The sequence below is a fragment of the Alosa sapidissima genome, chromosome 8 (genome assembly GCF_018492685.1).
Source record: "Alosa sapidissima isolate fAloSap1 chromosome 8, fAloSap1.pri, whole genome shotgun sequence".
Taxonomy (NCBI): Eukaryota; Metazoa; Chordata; class Actinopteri; order Clupeiformes; family Clupeidae; genus Alosa; species Alosa sapidissima.
The window spans coordinates 29,535,731-29,553,077 of NC_055964.1; the positions used below are offsets into that span (position 1 = coordinate 29,535,731).

The window sequence follows — 17,347 nt, forward strand, 5'->3', positions numbered from 1 at the left end:
AGGATTCAGGAAACACAATACCAGCTTTTTTGGCGAGCAGATAGGCGTAAATCACTGATCTGTTGATCTTCAACAGATAGAAAGAAGGCTACAATAGCTTTTGGTCACGTTATATTCAAATTTGACTATACAATACTCAGTGCTATACAATGTATTATAGTCTCTGCTCTGTTTCTATGGAAGTTCCAAAAATCAACGTTGTTCTATTAAGTGTCGTTAAACAATTAAATAGCATTCAACAGGTTGAAGCGGAGCTTTGATACCAACGTTATCGATTAGTTTCAGTTTCTCTCTCGCAGACGCCTGCATTGAATGAACGCTCATACCACCACTTTATTGTATGGCTCCATGTTTAATGACATCGATAGCAGAAACGTTTGTTTTCTTTTTTTGTCGGTCCGCGGTATCTTGATCAACTGCGCAGCAAATTATCAGACGAAGCACCGGGCCTAATTTCACTCCACGACTCCGCGGACCAGCAGTCTCCACGTTGCGGACCCACACCAAAACAAAACTATTTCCTGATTGGTTGAGAAATCCTATTTTCTGATTGGCCGATAGGTTAGTAACGGAACAGCAGCTCTCTGAGCTGAATGAGCGCACAGACGGGCACAGTGCGGGCAAGTTAATAATTTCTTGGAGTGAGAAATGCCATGTGTGAGCGTGTGAAGTCATTGAAATGCGTGTGTCTCACGCTCAATGCGTGAGACTTGAGAGGTCTGTTATGTTGCGCCATGCATTCCACGTTTGATAACGAAACCCCTCCCAATGTGAACTGGACATCCTACTAAATTTGAATAGACTTTTGACGAGTGACGATGCACTTTAGAATGTCATGATGGGGCCAAATGTGTGCTTTGAAGTTGGCTAGGTGTGCATTAACCTTAACCCAGCCAACGGGGCGCTCCTCAGGGCCCCCTTTAACTCCATCCTACACCGGCCACCACCTGCAGCTGGCTGAGGTTAGGTATCCTGAGGCAGGTTCTGACTCCAAGGCTCTCTGGGACTGCTCATATTAGTCCTGTTGAGGTCAAAGACTACATGTGTCGAAGCAGAGGGAGATGGTAGGACTTTGAAGTAAAAACAAAGTGTTGTGCATTTACATTCGGATGCTGCCCATACCCCCACTTTCATGTCACAGTCACAGGAGATTAAGGTGAACGTTCTAAAGAATATCAACGTAGAATTTTAGAACCTTGAATTGTTGCGGAACGGAATCATATGTTAGAATGTTCATAAAACCCACATCATTAAGGTTGTTCTGATTCTGAAGACTGATCAAGCCTAATGGTGCGTTCATGCCACCTGGGAATATTAGGGGCCACCCCCTGTGCGTTGCACATTGCATTTTTTCCATGTGCTTTGCTGTCGGAATGTGTGAAAAACATGGACGCCACAACAAAGGTTAAAACATATGCTCACTATTCATAAACAACTGTATAAATTAAACATATGGTGTAAGACACTTGTTAAAGAAGGATATGCAGATTTCAAGTGACAAAAATGGGAAATTCGTAAGTTCACATTAAAATGGTTGGACATGAAAGTCCACATGGACTACAAATGAACTACAACGTGTCGACAAGCCCACAACTGGGCAACTCAGTTATTCCCACATGGGGTATAAGTATAAGTATATATACTCTTTTGATCCCGTGAGGGAAATTTGGTCTCTGCATTTATCCCAATCCGTGAATTAGTGAAACACACTCAGCACATAGTGAACACACAGTGAGGTGAAGCACACACTAATCCCGGCGCAGTGAGCTGCCTGCAACAACAGCGGCGCTCGGGGAGCAGTGAGGGGTTAGGTGCCTTGCTCAAGGGCACTTCAGCCGTGCCTACTGGTCGGGGACCCTCGGTAACCGGCAACCCGGAGTGGATGAATAGAGGCATGGGAATAGAGCGACAGAGCGGTGACATGAAAGAGAGAGAGAGAGAGCATTAGATAGTCTGTAGGTGATAAAGAAAGTATATAGTCTGTACTAGGGGGTACTGAGAGTGGTAGATAGTCTATAGGGGACAAGGAGAGTGGATAGTCCGTGTATCCCCTACAGATAGAGTGAGGAAGTGTAGAGTGAGCTAGAAGATGGCTGTATCAGAGAGGTTTGAACTGGAGTAATCAAGGATCTTTGGCTGTATTCCTGTGGGGAAGGAGGTTGTTGCATAGAGACAGTTGTTTTGTCAACAGACAGCCCCAACAGGAATGTTGGTGGACATTATGGGGTGTTATCAAATCAAACCTGCATGGAACCGGAAAAAAAAAAGCCACATTTTCTTATTATGTTATTAATGTTCAATGATCATTTGATGGGACATCTACCAGTCATTTAATCTATCATGTCATGTTTTCCTTTGTGATTCATTTATTTTATGCAACCAAATGAAAAGGAAATCACTCAGTGCATTTTCCTTGGTGGTGGTTTGCAGAGAATTATGTATTTCCTCATCTCTACATGCTGTACAGCTCTGTATACATCTCCTTCCTCATGTTTTATTCCCACATCATTTCTTTCTACAACTTCCTCGGCCAGTCCTGGTGACCAATCAGGTGAGGTCATTAAATGATCTGTGAGGCTGTAGGATTTGTTTTTGTTTTTTTCATTTCTCAGTGAGATTATGGTGAAATGATGGATGGTGGTGTTGTTGGGGATGTAGAGGGGGAGTGTAATGGTCTGTCCCATGGGACATCCCCTCTCATTCTGCTCATGCCTCCAGTCACGCACTGCAGTGTCCCCTCAACTTCCTGCTGCTCTTCAGCCATCCCCTGGAATCAAGGGTGCCAGCAAATCAGCACTCAGTACTGACAGAATACCCCCAGAAAACCCAGAACACGCCATAGCACTCTGGAACATCCCAAAGAACTCCAGAACATGCCGTAGCACTCTGGAACATCCCAAAGAATTCCAGAACACATTGCAACAGAAAACAGCACTCCAGAAAACCCCAGAAAATTCCACAACACATAAAAGCAGTCAAGAATATCCGAGTGCCACAACAAACAGAAAACTCTAGTCTATGAACCACAAACCGAATATCTAGCTAGGACTGTCGATGGGCTCTCGCCATGACAGTTTCTCTGCATTGGGTAAAATGTGCTGTGGCATTGTGGCGATGTGAAAGTCTGTAACCAATCATTAGGTCTATGAATAACTCATTGTGATTAGAACAGCGCTGCCCACTCAAGCAGGACAGCACGGGACGGTGCTTTGACCTCCCGTCCAAATGAACTGTTGCAGCATGAGAGGAGCGAGAACAGTGGCCATGCGCCAGAATGGGCATAACTAGCAGAGGAATGCCCACACCACACAGTGGGCCGCAAGGGGGCAAAGCAAGTTCAGGATGCCCACCAAACATCGGAGGGGGCAAAGCAAGTTCAGCTTGGGAACCCACTGTCCTGGACAATCAGGCTGGGCCATGTAAGGACAGTGCTAGTGTCTGACTGAACTATTAACTCCTCAGGCTATAGATAGCATTCAGCAGCACACAGAGCTACTGTATGGTTTTGAGTCTACTCAGAGGCCTATGCATGCAGAGGATGCCAAACATTAGAGTGTGTTAGACAAACAGTAAAAGTGTTGATAATTCCTTTCATATATGTGTAGATATAGGTAGTCTTTAATGTCCCAGAGGGATATTTATGCATTCGCATGTCTGTACCCATTCCATACATAGCATACAGAGACAGAGATAATCACATCATAGAAAATAAAATACAAAATGAATGCGAGTGAGTGTGGATCCTAACGGGTTAGTCTGTGAAGTGCTGCAATGGCCAAGGGGGCAAAATGTCTGCTGAAACAAACAAGCTCTTTTCCATCTTAACACCCAGAGTCTGCGGCCCGTGGCAGGCTATTGGCAGCGGTGTGGATTCAGGGGGAGATCAGGGTCCTCTGCTAATGCTTGCACCAGATGTGTGGTGGATGTGTCATGTTTGTCACATAATCATGCCTGAGCAGGTGGGAGCTGAAGCCGCTCTGACTGCAGTCTGGCCTCATCATGCAACGTCCTCATGCAGCCTGCTCATGCAGCCTCAGCCTGCTCATGCAACCTCATAATGCAGCCTGCTCATGCAACCTCCTCATAGATAGATAGATAGATAGATAGATACTTTATTGATCCCCAGGGGAATTCAAGGTCTCAGCAGCATACAGACAACACAAACACATTCTCTAACAGCAGAAAGAGTAATTAAAGTATATAATATAAAAACACAACTAAGCAATAAGCACAGTAGAAGATAAAGAATATGCTAAATATACTAAAATACAAATTATACTAACTAAACTTAAATACAATATATAAAAATATACTAAAATACAAATTATACTAACACTTAATCTAAATCAATTCTAAAAACAGTATCCACATAGTGGTGATTAATCAATCAGAGGCGCTTGCAATGACTGAGGCAGGGACTGAGCCTGTGATTCTCTGTGCATAGTAAGGTATGGTAAGGTGCTCTAAGGTGCTCTGTGTGAATGAGTGTCATGGTGGTAGTGCAATGGTGATAGTGGTCATAGTGATAGTGCAAGTGAGTAAGTCCAACAGTGCAACAATGCAGAAATAAAGTAAAGTAAAGTCTATATATCTATATATTTAACTATTTAAGAAAATGTATAAGTGTGGCCACAGTTCGGCTGTGGCATGGAGGGGGGGGGGGGGGGTTATGCATATGTGCTAATGTGCTAATATAGCACGCAAACAGTGAGGCATAAAGACAGTGGTAAAAGTGGCTAGTGGCCAGACAGTACCAAACATGGAGGGGGTGAAGAGGCAGACAGACTATGCAGAGAAGTCTATCTCTCCTCTTCCCTTAAGTGAGGCATTGAACAGTTCAATGGCCCTGGGGACAAATGACTTTCTCAGTCTGTCAGTTGTGCAAGGCAGTGAGCGAAGTCTCCAGCTGATCAGGCTCTTCTGCTTAACAATAGTGCTGTGGAGTGGGTGACACTCATTGTCCAAGATGTTGATCAGTTTGTTCAGGGTCCTTTTGTCAGATGGTGAAGTGATGCACTCCAGTTCAGCTCCCACATCCAGCTTCAGCTCACATCCTTCTTCCTTGTGCTTCCTCCCCAACATACTACTGCATAGAAGAGGACGCTGGCAACAACAGACTGGTAGAACATCCACACATTGAAGGACCGCAGCCTCCTCAGGAAGTACAGCCTGCTCTGCCCTTTCTTGTAGAGTGCATCAGTGTTGGCTGACCAGTCCAGTTTATTGTCCAGGTGGAGACCCAGATACTTGTAGGTGCTAACCACCTCCACATTGACCCCATCAATGTGGACTGGTAGCAGAGTGGGCTTAGACCTGCGGAAATCCACCACCATCTCCTTGGTCTTTGAAGTGTTAAGTCATGCAGCCTCATAATGCAGCCACATCATGCAACCTCCTCATGCAGCCACATCATGCAACCTGCTCATGCAGCCACATCATGCAACCTCCTCATGCAGCCACATCATGCAACCTCCTCATGCAACCTGCTCATGCAGCCTCATAATGCAGCTACATCGTGCAACCACTTCATGCAGCCACATCATGCAGCCTCATAATGCAGCCTGCTCATGCAACCTCCTCATGCAGCCACATCATGCAACCTCCTCATGCAGCCTCCTCATGCAGCCACATCATGCAACCTGCTCATGCAGCCTCATAATGCAGCTACATCTGGTTCTACCAGTGTTAATTATTGCCGTGAACGTGTGCCGGGTGATTGGGGTTGAACTTGGTACTGCGTCTCCCTCACCCAACTCATATTTGCACTGCCAAAAAAAACGTAATTTCTCGAAATATCGCGCCTTTTCTTGTGGTCCACTTCTTGTGGTATGCGTTTTGATGAGCTTCTCTGTTGTTTAGACATGGCTATAATCACTTTATAACACTGGCAATATCCAAAGTGCATAACAGTCCATTGTACTTCATTAAGTTCTTTACACCAAGTGCCTCCAACATGGCCATGCAGCTGGGTTACCGCCCAGAACGTGACGTCCGTGCAAACCCCTTATTAGACTGCAGTCTGTCCTCCCAGGGCCACTATAGCTTGAGTGAAGTCCAAAACAGCAAACAGCCCAGTGTGCAAACTCCATGGAGACTAACCACACTGTGTTTCCTCATAAAAGATCTCTGCTTCACACCACAGAGAGGCTACAGTAACACCACTTTGGTACACAGCTCACCATTTCAGTCTGCATTACTCGGTCTTGTAGGTTTTGTTCTTCTTGTCATGTAACATGATCTGTGTTTTTTTTCTTTTTCGGACTGTAAACTCTGTCATACACTGCACTGCCACAGTACCACAGCAACAACTATTCAGAGCCACCTTTCTTTCAGACAGAGCCAAACCCTTGTCTCTAAGCAGGCTGTCGTCAACAACACTGACTTAACACCCCCTATTGTTACCGTGCCCTTGTAAACTCATACATACTCTGCCCACTCGTCCTGACGGCAGGGAGATGAGTGTGTACACACACAGGATGGACACAGAGTGTGTGCTTGCGGACACAGAGCTGAGATGTTCATCACTGTGCTGCATGGTGGTGAGTATGCACTCGTATGTGTGTAGGTGTGTGTGTGTGTGTGTGTGGGGGAGGGGGGGGGGTGTCATCGTCACATATTTTTAATAATGCTATTAACACATAGCCTACAGTATCAAACTGAACTCTAATGTGTTTTGAGAGGGAAGAGCGGACCTCTTCAACCTTGACTGCAGGATCATGAACTTCATCCACTCCTTGAAAGAACGATGCCAAGTGGACCCACAAGGTGATTTTTATATGTGTGACCCTAAGGCGGGTATCACACGGACCAGTGGCAGGTTTCCTATTGTTCTCTATGGTTTGGCAGCGGAACGGTGGCAACGCTGGCGTAACGCTATTGTTGAACAAGCTGAGCGTTGAACTTGGTTCAACTTTCAAAGCGCAACGCAGAGGTGGACAAAGTACATAATTCCTTTACTTAAGTCAAAGTATAGATACACCTTGTCAAATATAACTCCAATACAAGTGCTAATGCTAAATGCAATACAAGTATTTTGTCCTTTTTAATGTGCTGTAATGTAATGTTTTTTGTGAACAGGATGTACATCCTTTGGTTGGTCACAAGGACTTAAACAGACCTTTAGTTCCTTGCATCCAGCATCAAAATTGTGCAACTGGTAAAAAGGATGCAATAATTCACTTTAAATTGTTATTCATTCTCTGTTCAAAAATCTAAAACATTTTCACCGCCGAATAAAAAAAACAGGATAACTCAAGTAGTTTATTTTTCATTATTGCATTTAAAAAATCACTTAAAATGTGCTTACAAGTAATGAGTACTTCATGCTCATATTTCAAATGTAGTGGAGTCTTTGCCATTCAAATGTAATGGAGTAAAAGTCAGAAGTTTCCAAAAATAAAAATACTCAAGTGAAGTACAAATACTCGAAAGTCATACTTAAGTACAGTAATCAAGTAAATGTACTTAGTTACTGTCCACCCTTGGCGCAACGCGAGCGTATTCAATTGTCAGTTAAGGCAAACTGTTTCTGTTACCATAGGAACGAGATAGAACTTATCATGGTCTGAGCATTGCATTACGCTTGCCGCTGGCCAGTGTAATCCCCGCCTAAATCCTCTCCCACTGGCTCAGGCAGACACTGGTCATCACCTGAACAGTGGCCTGGAGGGACACAGAGGTCCAGCTTATTATCCTTTAGATCAGCTGTCTGACTGACTGCATCAGCTATACATTACTCTAAATGAACACAAAGCCTGACTGCAGAGTTCAGAATGTCTTACCACTGATTCTCATCCAGTGGAAGCCTAGTCCATGGAAAGTCAGTTTGTGAACAAGATCTCTACATAGTGTGTATCCAGCAAGCCTGTATGTGATCTTTAGACAGTGTGGATCTGATAGTCTGTGGGATCTCTCTGTGTGGATTGTATTAATCTATGGGATCTCTACAGTGTGGATTTGATTAGTCTGTCAATGTGATCTCTAGACCATGTGGATCTGATTAGTCTGTATGTAAATATGATCTCTAGACCATGTGGATCTGATAAATAAGTGTGGGGAGCTGATGGGTCTGCCGGAGAGTGAGCAGAGTGTAGAATCAGCCTGCACTCTTCTGCGGGAGAGACAAACTTACATCCTCATGCTGGCAAACGGTGAGTCTCGTTTAGTTTAGTCTGGACCGTCCTCTTCTTTGTCTGCTGTGTGCAGTGTGTTAGTCTTCTAACAGTAAAGGACATTGGACAACTGACACAAAATGTACCAGAGGATCTTGTGGTCCTTCATCCCTGTATACGGGACGGACTGGGACTTAAAAAAGGCTCTGGGAAAAGACGCACACACACAGACACACACTAGCTGTTTATCATGACACAGTCTCACAATATTATGCCACTGACACTTTCTCTTGGTCATCTGCATGTGCAGTCATCTGAACCTACTGCCACTGCACCTCTCCAGTAGTAATAAGTTCTGTGTGCAACAAAATGTTCTCCGTGACAACAGTATGTTTACATTCTGCCTGATGACCTGGGATTACAGTTGTGTCAGGAGAACATCCTTCCCTTTATAATCAATATTTAGTAAACTGGAATCATCCCTCTCTGTTTTCATTCAAAAGATAGTTACAGTAAAAGTGTCCTGTGCAACAGAATGCTGAGATCTGGACATAACAAACTTTCACCTGCTTGGCATGACGGGGCAGCATGGAAGGTGTAACAGTCTTATCTGTCCACAGGTAGAGCTTACTGTGGTGTCGTTTACACCAGTCTTAAAGTACCTGTTCACGGATAGAGCTTACTGTGGTGTCGTTCACGCCAATCTTATGTGTTCACTGTTCACGGATAGAGCTTACTGTGTTGTTAACAGCACAGTAAGGATAGATTGATATACTGTGATATACCAAACCTAACATTACCCAAACAATATGGACCCTTTCAAGAGAGTTCCATTATCAGCATCATAGTTGGCCCCACAAGACTTCCTTTTTAACATTCCATATGTTATCTTAATGCAGAGGAAGTAGATTGGGGCCCAAATAGAACGTTCAAGCATTGTTTTTGTTTTTATTGTTGAAAGGGTCTATAAACACTGTTTTTTTAATATACAGTACATAACATTTACCGCAAGGGTAACATGCGTTTTTGTAGAACACGTTGTCAAAAAACCTGAAAATGTCTTTTCAAATGAAATATCAAATACGGTACACTAATTTTAGGTATATCAATTTGTGCTTTGAAAATACTAAAAAATACTTTTTAAAGGGAGCATTAACTCACTTTGCAAATCTTCCATATCTGTCTATTTCATCTACAGTACCTATAAAAAGTATTCACCCCTCCTTAGATATTTCCACTTTTATAAATGGATTCTTGATCAATTTAATTTGGCCTTTTTAACAATAATTTACAAAATCGCCTCTTTATTGTCAAAGTGAAAGTAGTGCTGGGCGGTATACCGGTTCACACCGTAAACCGGTGTATATTTTCGTTATATGATTTTTTAATATACCGCCATACCGGTGTATTTGATTAGGCCAACACAACGTTTGGAACGCTGCGCCGCGCGACAGTGTTTCAGACGGGACTTTTTTCACACACACGCATGGTGCGACTGCGAGGCAGGCATAGTGAGGGTAAATAAAACACCCTAAGTTTTTCCCCTGAAGTATGACCCTTAAGGCCTAATTTATCCTTAGGTAAGGGGTTTATTAAAGGGTGCTGCACAGAATACCTAAATTGTTTCTTTAGTTAAGGAAAAAACGTTAAATGATACTGCATTGAAAGGGATTTACCGTCACGAAAATGCTATTGAGATTGTTCAATAGCTGTATCGGAACTCCCCCTATTACCGTCGGTCCCGTATTTCCACCGTCTTGCGTGTATGTGTCACTTAATATCCATTTCTATACAAACCAAGACAAGAAATGCAAGCACCCACACCATAGGTGTATCTACATTAGCTATGTCCCAAAAATGACATTTTACCGTGACTCGAAGAGCTGTAAACAGTGTTGTAAGGCTGCGTGTACACAACCGCTTGGAGCTCCAGTGGAATTTTAATTTCATGACGAGAATTCTCTGTCTAACCGTTCATGTGCCGTTGAAACGGTGTAAATTGGCGACCCATCAGGCCAACACTATAACTCAGAGCGTGGTAAACAAAATCGGATATTTCAGGCAGTAAATGCTCCCGTTAAGAACCAAACCAGATTTTGTTCAAATCTACACATCTATGGCTACTGAAAAATGTAAGGTTCATTTAGTAAATGTTATTTTGAAGTGTTAAAAAACATCGTTGTTTTAGAATTTCTGAACAAAAGTTGTGATAATTGGGGGTGTTACGATAACTAGCTGGCTAGTAGGTGATGTCGTTAGTTTGCAACCCACCGAACACAGTGAAGTTTAATGATCTTATCATTCATCTCACCTTAAGAATATTCGCTGAAATTATCCAGGTAGCAAGTAAAGCATGTTATAGACATGAACTGAGCAATTCTAACTGGCTAGTTAGAAATGATCCTGACGGTCATCAGTGCACCAACTAGGGTGACCAGACGTCCTCTTTGGCCCGGACAGGTCCTCTTTTTGAAACCTAAAAATGTGTCCGGGCGGAATTTCAAAGTCGTCCGGGATTTTGTTTATTCTAGCCTCAAACGTGTTTACAGCGAATTTGCATTGCTCTCTCTTTCATTCATGGATAGCCTATTAGGGGTTTGCACGGACGTCACGTTCTGGCCGGTAACCATGGTAACCCAGCACGCGCGGCCATATTGGCGATACTCGGTGAATGAAGTACAATGGAGTATTATGCACTTTGGATATCTTACATGATTGTAGCCGTGTCTAAACAACAGAAAAGCTCATCAAAATGCGTCGAAGATGCAAAGGCATATAGGGCAGGACTTGGACCACAAGAAAATGTGCGATGTTTCGAGTAATTACAGTTTATTGGCAGCGCAGATCCATATGAGTTGGGTGAGGGAGACGAAGTACCAAGTTCAACCACACGCGGCCCCCTTCCTCTGATAACTTCTGGCATTATTCTCCTTTCTCCCTGGTTTTTTAATAACTTTTGGAAGTCAATACCTACACCAGATGTTTTTCTCAGTCTGACCTATCGGTACAACCTAAAACACGGCAATAACTAACCATTTTCCTTGACGATGTTAGGGATTTACTTCAGTGCCTAATGCTTTCTAATGAGGCAAGTATCTCCAATATGGCAACGTCCAAATCTGATGACACGCCGTGCAAACCCCTAATATAGCCTATCTATGTCATTCACATACTAGTCACGCCCTCCCCCTACAGTTCGCTTTGCATTGAGTGGAAAGTGTAGGGTGTTGAGCCTGACCTTAGCTACCGTCATTGGTCGATAATCTCAAACATTTAATTGGTCAGTCAGTCACCTCAATAGCGCAAACTTCCTTGTTTAGTGTAAGTTCACTGACGAATCAAAACATAAATTTCCATGTTTTTGTCTCGGTCGATATCAACATGAAGCTGAGTGCCTGACCTGCAAAGCAGGCACTTACATGTCGGTCGCAAATAAAGGTGCCAACGACCGACCTACAGGTAGGCTACACAATATTCAGCAAAGCATCGAACGGCAGCGAGGGGTGAGAGCTCATCAGCTAAAGTGACAGAGTTTTTCGACCTTAACATTACGTCTCCAAAAACATTTTGATGGCACATCAACTCATAACCATAGACTGTAAAAAATATAACATGACGAACACTTCTGCCATTGTCTGAGCGGCCTTCTCTGGACGATTTCCGACCTAGCAACTTTCTAGCTTTGGATAGGAAACTGCACTTTGGTTATCCCTTTAAACTGCCTTTAAAGGAGAATTCCGGTGTGATATTGACCTAAAGTGTATTGAAACATGATACCGAGTGTGAGCGTATGTCTCAGCCCATCTCGGCTTGTCCCCTGCACTCCAAAATCTGGCGCTAGTTAGCCGATGCTACCAACAGCTTTTTCAATAGTGGTGCTTCGGCATCGGGCTAGCCATGCACATAAATCACTGTTTTACACCCATTTACGAGGCTCAGTGTATCTCCACACTTCATTGGTAGACCTCCGAGGGCCCTGACATTTAAAACGAGACATTGAGAACTTTGAAAAAGCACTGGTAGTTTACTTACAAGACGATTTATACAGACAGTATCTTCACGAAGTTTAGCGTTTGCAGCCATCTTGAATTTAGTCACGATAAGTCGAGCGACGAGTAAGAATGAACAGGTATGATAAGGGATCAGATTCCAAAAATAATTCAGTGGAAATGCATGGATTCCAGTTTCTTCCAGTAGCAGCAACTGGAATCCATGCATTTCCACTGAATTACTTTTGGAATCTGATCCCTTATCATACCTGTTCATTCTTACTCATTTTGGGAGTGCAGGGGACAAGCCGAGATGGGCTATGAGACATACGTTCACACTCGGTATCATGTTTCAATACACTTTAGGTCAATATCACACCGGAATTCTCCTTTAAGGGATAGCCTGCACACTAACAACAGCAGATGTAATAATCCTCTATCTAGGCTACTGTAGCCTATATGCAGGTGAATTAAATATGTTGGCATAACATAAGGGATAGATGTAGGCCTATTTCTTTACAAAAAAAAAATTCTAAAAATAATGGATTGAAAAGAGGTAGGCCTAATAATAGACCAGACATGATTGAATAGATATAAGAAAATGGACAACATATCCACATCAGTCCCCATCAACACAACTGTTTTCACAGGTCAGGATTATTACGATCTAAAACAGATTGTTCAAAATTATAGAGCTAGGCTACTGTTAAAGATTCAGTTTGTATTTTCAGAAACACCTTGGATCAAATTTAGAGATATGCAACATTAAAGATGGGTTGCCATCCAAATATATCTTGCGCGTATAGAGCTCACTTTTATTGTAATTATTGTTTTTGTACATTGAAAACTTTCAAGTGTTCAAATAGTCTTTTGAGGCAGTGTTTTTCTGTTAGCGTTGGGCCGGCCAATCAAGCTCATTAGCCTATCATACATAGTCACCATGTCTATGGTAAATGACTGTGACCCCATTCAAGTCAGCATTGAGCAGATGCATCTTTGGCCACAATTAAAGCATGGAGTCTGTGTGGATAGGTCTCAAATAGGCTTGCACATCTGGATACTGCAATTTAACTCAATTTTTCTTTGCAAAACTGCTCAAGCTCTGCCAAATTGAAAAGGGATCGGGTGTGAACAGCCCTTTTTAAGTCCAGCCACAGATTTGCTGTAGGATTGAGGTATGGGCTTGGACTCGGCCTCTCCAGAAGATTCACCTTGTCTTAAAATCATTTCTGTGTAGTTTTCACCGTAGGCTTCTGCTCATTGTCTTGCTGGAGAGTAAACCATCTCCCAAGTCGTATAGTTCATTTGCAGACTGAATCAGATTGTACTTCAGGATTTCCATATATTTTGCTAAATTCATTTTACTTTTACCTGATGGACAAAAGGTCCTTTATCTGATGGACAAAAAGGTAAATTTTGGTTTCATCAGAACCAACAAACCTTTTTCCATTTGACCTTGTAGTCTCCAACATGTCTTTGGGCAAACTTGAATCGACATTTAATAAGAGCTTTGCCACTCACCCATAGAGCTTTGACTGGTGAAGAACTTGGGCAAAAGGCTAGGACTCACTGAGGTGAAGTGATGATGGGGTGAAGACACAGCAAGCAAACGTGGATTTTGGTGGAGAGTGCAGATTTATTTACAGTGCGAAAACAGTGCAAACAAATAGCAAACAAAAAGACTTGACGACAAATCCAAAACAAACCAACCGGTTTCTTAAGCACTAGCCATTTCCACACTGAAACCATTCCATACAACCTCTTATCCAGTTGACACTCTTCAGTCTCTCTCCTGTGTGAAATGAGGCAGCCTTTAAATAGGCCAGCCAATTACCCAATCAAGACCATTTGAGAGGGGTAATGGTCTGTACCAATATCCCTCTACTGTTAAAATCTTTCCCATTGCACTTTCCCAAGCCACATACATACACAAGACATAAACACATACACAGCCACAAAATTAAAACTTAGTGTGGGTGTATGTTTGATTGCAGACTTTTAACAGGGTAAAACATAGTTAGGGGAAAAGGAGAGGTCTCCTTTTCACAATGGATTTCACTGAACTCCAGGGGATGTTCAGTGACTTTAAATTCTTTTTGTATCCACTTATGCTTTTCAATAACCTTTTCTTTGAGTTGTTTGGAGAGTTCTTTTGTCTTCATGGTGGAATTATAGCCAGGAATACTGATTGACCAGTGACTGGACCTTCCAGACGCAGGTGTCTTTAAATGACTATGCTATACACATTCACTGCACTCAGGCGATCTCCATTTCACTAATTGTGAAACTGTTGGCACCAATTGGCTGGACCACTGTTGATTTAGGTCAGTCACTTTGAGAGGGGTGAATATTTATGCAATTGCTTATCTTGCATTACATATTTTTAATGAATTAATGTTACTTTGTATAAATGTTGCTTTCACTTTGACATTACATATTTTTAATTAATTAATGTTACTTTGTATAAATGTTGCTTTCACTTTGACATTAAAGAGAGGATTTTTGTAAATAAGGACAAATTAAATTTACAAAGATTATATTTATTAAAGCAATGAAAGGGAAACTATCCAAGGGTGGTGAATACTTTTTATAGGCACTGTAAAATACAAATTGCTAAATACTAGGCTATTTTGTATTTGAAATGCATATTTTAAATACATGTATCATAAATACTGCCCATCCCTGCCTATGACTGACCTAAATCGTGCTAGTGGGACAATGGGCCTACAACAAAACTAATGTTTTATCCCCTGAGAGGATTTTTTATTTAGGCTATTTATAACCAGAGAGAGAGAGAGGGAGAGAGAGAGAAATGAGACACCTGAGAGATGCATATGGTTTGGTTAAACAAACATTTGAATTCAAGTTTGAAAAGCGTAGGCCTTTACTTTATAACAATTTGAAAAATGCCATCCCTTCAATTGATTCTACATGTATTCTGAATAAACTTAAATTGTAATTGGTATTTAATACAGTTACTTTTATTTTGTGTTGTGCAGACATAATTCCAATGTATCTGTTACTTCTCACCGCTGCCTGTCCACAGGTAGTTCTGAGGGAGCTGAGGTCCAGAGGTATGTCCCACTGCTTGCTGACGTGGACAGGATGCATCCAGAGCTAGCAGGTAAGGCAGCACCTCCACAGATCATGAATCAATCTGACAATAATGTTAAATAATGTTATACATTTATTAGGTTAAGGCGTATTGGCCATTTCTCTGAAGTTATTGTCCTTTTATGGGTAGACTACTGATACATGAGGCAACTTTTTGAGCAATGTTTCTAGGCAATGTTTCATCGTATTGTGATTCTGGCACATTCACATTGTTATTGGGTGACATTTTCTTTTTGAAGAGAATTCTAATCAATAGGCAAAATGTCATTATGATCATCCGATCAGAACCTATAGAACAGCTTATGTGGCTACTCAGCAACATTGCTCAAAAAGTTGTCACATCATCAAAGATTCTTTAGAATAAAGAAGTTAATCAACTGCCATCTTAATAGCCTATATGCCAGGGCATATCTTTTGGGTCATATATAGTAGCTTTTAGTCTACTGTTTTGTTTTCTAGATGTGGTGCGGAAGCTTTCAAACCCTTCAAAAGAGAACGACAAAAAGCCAGGTGCACCCAGAAGAGGACTTCAAACCCATAGCAGAAATCGGCCAAACGCGAGTGTGAAGAAAAATGTCTCAACACCCAGAAGCTAAAAGCCTGCACGTCGCCTGTTTGGACTGATGTTAATGATTATGTTATGTTTATTTTGTTTATTTTTTGTTTATTTTGTTTATTTTTATTGTTATGTTTATTTTCTTGAATTTCCCCTTGGGGATCAATAAAGTATTAATCTATCTATCTATCTGGTATTTTGCCGATGTTTTTGTCAAAAGCAACAGAGTGTACACTACATACTTTCAAATAAATTTGAAAAGCTTACATAACATAGCCTAACATTAATAATAACATCACTAAAAATAACAATAGCCTGGTGTAGACAGACTCGAATTCTATTTAGAATTTGAGTTTAGTATCAGTCCATTTGGATTTGTTTGGGGCGTTTCAATTGAAACATGCCTGTACACACAATTTGATAAACCTAACCAATCAGAGTAATGAAATATGTGAATCCTGTAGGGAGAATAGCCAAAAACATTGTTTTTCTCGACAAATACCTTAAAAAACTCGTAATTGCTCTGTCAATATATTGTAGCCTACAACAGACATCTAGCTTCTCGGCAGCGCACTGAGGCAATATGAATGACTAAGAACTGTTCATCGTTCCATCCTCATATAAAGCCCGCTCAAATTATTTGATTGGCCCAAACACCTCTGGTTCAGGGGCCGTATTCACAAAGAATTTTAAGGCTAAAAGTAGCTCCTAACTGGCGAATTTAGGAGCAACTCCTAAAAATAATGGGCGTGTCACTCATAACTTTAGGACTCCTAATTTTTTTCACTAAAAGTAATTCCCAAAGCATTTTAGACCTAAAAGTAGCACCTAAGTCTGGGACAGCTTAAAAGAAGTCGAGAGGACTCCTAACTCACTAAGACCTATTTGCAAACCCTTTTTGTGGCATTTCACGTTGCGATGTTTTGAAATGCGTAGGGCCAAAGTCCTTTTAGGCAAGTCCCTCCACTCGGCGGCCATTTGACAACGCTTTTTGGGCACTCGTCGGGCATCCATTTCGGCAGAAATGCGCATGCGCAAGGCTTCACGACACCAATCTTGCTCCAGCACGAGATCACAACACATGATTGCCACGTCTTCACAACACACCATATGATTGGCTCAATGTATTCACATGTCAACGTTTTGCCGAGGAAGGGGTGGGATATGCGTAGACAACGGCCATATTGTCGTGACAAACTAGCCCCATGCATTTCTATGGAGTATTTTTTGAGTGCTGTGTCTCCACATTAGAAAGTCTCTGGTAGGGCCTATGCAGCAACAGGAGCTTCCAATCGTGAGGAAACAATTTTGCATTGTAGGCATAAAAGGGATGCAATAACGCCACCAACAACAACCAAAACTACTCATTGTCAACATTTAAATTAAATGTAACGTTTCATTGTGAATCAAATTAAAATGTTCTCCTCTTTGCAAACGTAGGCATGGTGACAGGTTAATTTAATAATGTTGCAAAGATACTGCATCAATCCGCATGTTAGGCTAGGCTATTTGTTTTGCCTTACTCTTTATTCAGTTCAGTTTATTCATCATCTTCCGTCCTTCGCACTACTTGTGTA

At 41.9% G+C, this 17,347-nt stretch overlaps 2 protein-coding genes and 1 long non-coding RNA gene across 6 annotated transcripts in view; 2 read left to right on the plus strand and 1 right to left on the minus strand.

Moving 5' to 3' along the window:
* Positions 1–17,347, plus strand: part of LOC121714945 (tripartite motif-containing protein 16-like) — a 1,397,702-nt gene that overhangs the window by 322,091 nt on the left and 1,058,264 nt on the right. The gene's annotated exons all lie outside the window — the stretch shown is intronic.
* LOC121714997 lies at positions 502–14,037 on the minus strand. Its single transcript, XR_006033498.1, has 3 exons — positions 12,765–14,037; positions 3,000–3,009; positions 502–514 (listed from the first exon to the last, which is right to left on the minus strand). It is a non-coding gene; the product is annotated as an uncharacterized LOC121714997 (long non-coding RNA).
* On the plus strand, positions 5,838–16,041 carry LOC121714975. 3 transcript variants are annotated; one of them, XM_042100249.1, is made up of 5 exons: positions 5,838–6,539; positions 6,679–6,765; positions 8,028–8,150; positions 15,147–15,224; positions 15,674–16,041. In XM_042100249.1, the coding sequence occupies exons 1-5, from the start codon at positions 6,515–6,517 to the stop codon at positions 15,808–15,810; spliced, it is 450 nt and encodes a 149-aa protein (XP_041956183.1). In that variant the 5' UTR covers positions 5,838–6,514; the 3' UTR covers positions 15,811–16,041. The 3 variants fall into 3 exon arrangements, with proteins under 3 accessions (XP_041956183.1, XP_041956184.1, XP_041956185.1); XM_042100250.1 differs by having other exon boundaries at positions 5,841–6,539; positions 6,686–6,765; XM_042100251.1 differs by lacking the exon at positions 8,028–8,150 and having other exon boundaries at positions 5,843–6,539; positions 6,681–6,765.

Excerpts from the sequence above, each read along its gene's own strand:
- LOC121714975 (XM_042100249.1), top strand. The coding sequence starts at position 6,515 with ATGTTCATCACTGTGCTGCATGGTG. Across the intron at positions 6,540-6,678 it reads CATCACTGTGCTGCATGGTG|AGGGAAGAGCGGACCTCTTC; the intron begins GTGAGTATGCAC and ends ATGTGTTTTGAG. Across the intron at positions 15,225-15,673 it reads GATGCATCCAGAGCTAGCAG|ATGTGGTGCGGAAGCTTTCA; the intron begins GTAAGGCAGCAC and ends TTTGTTTTCTAG.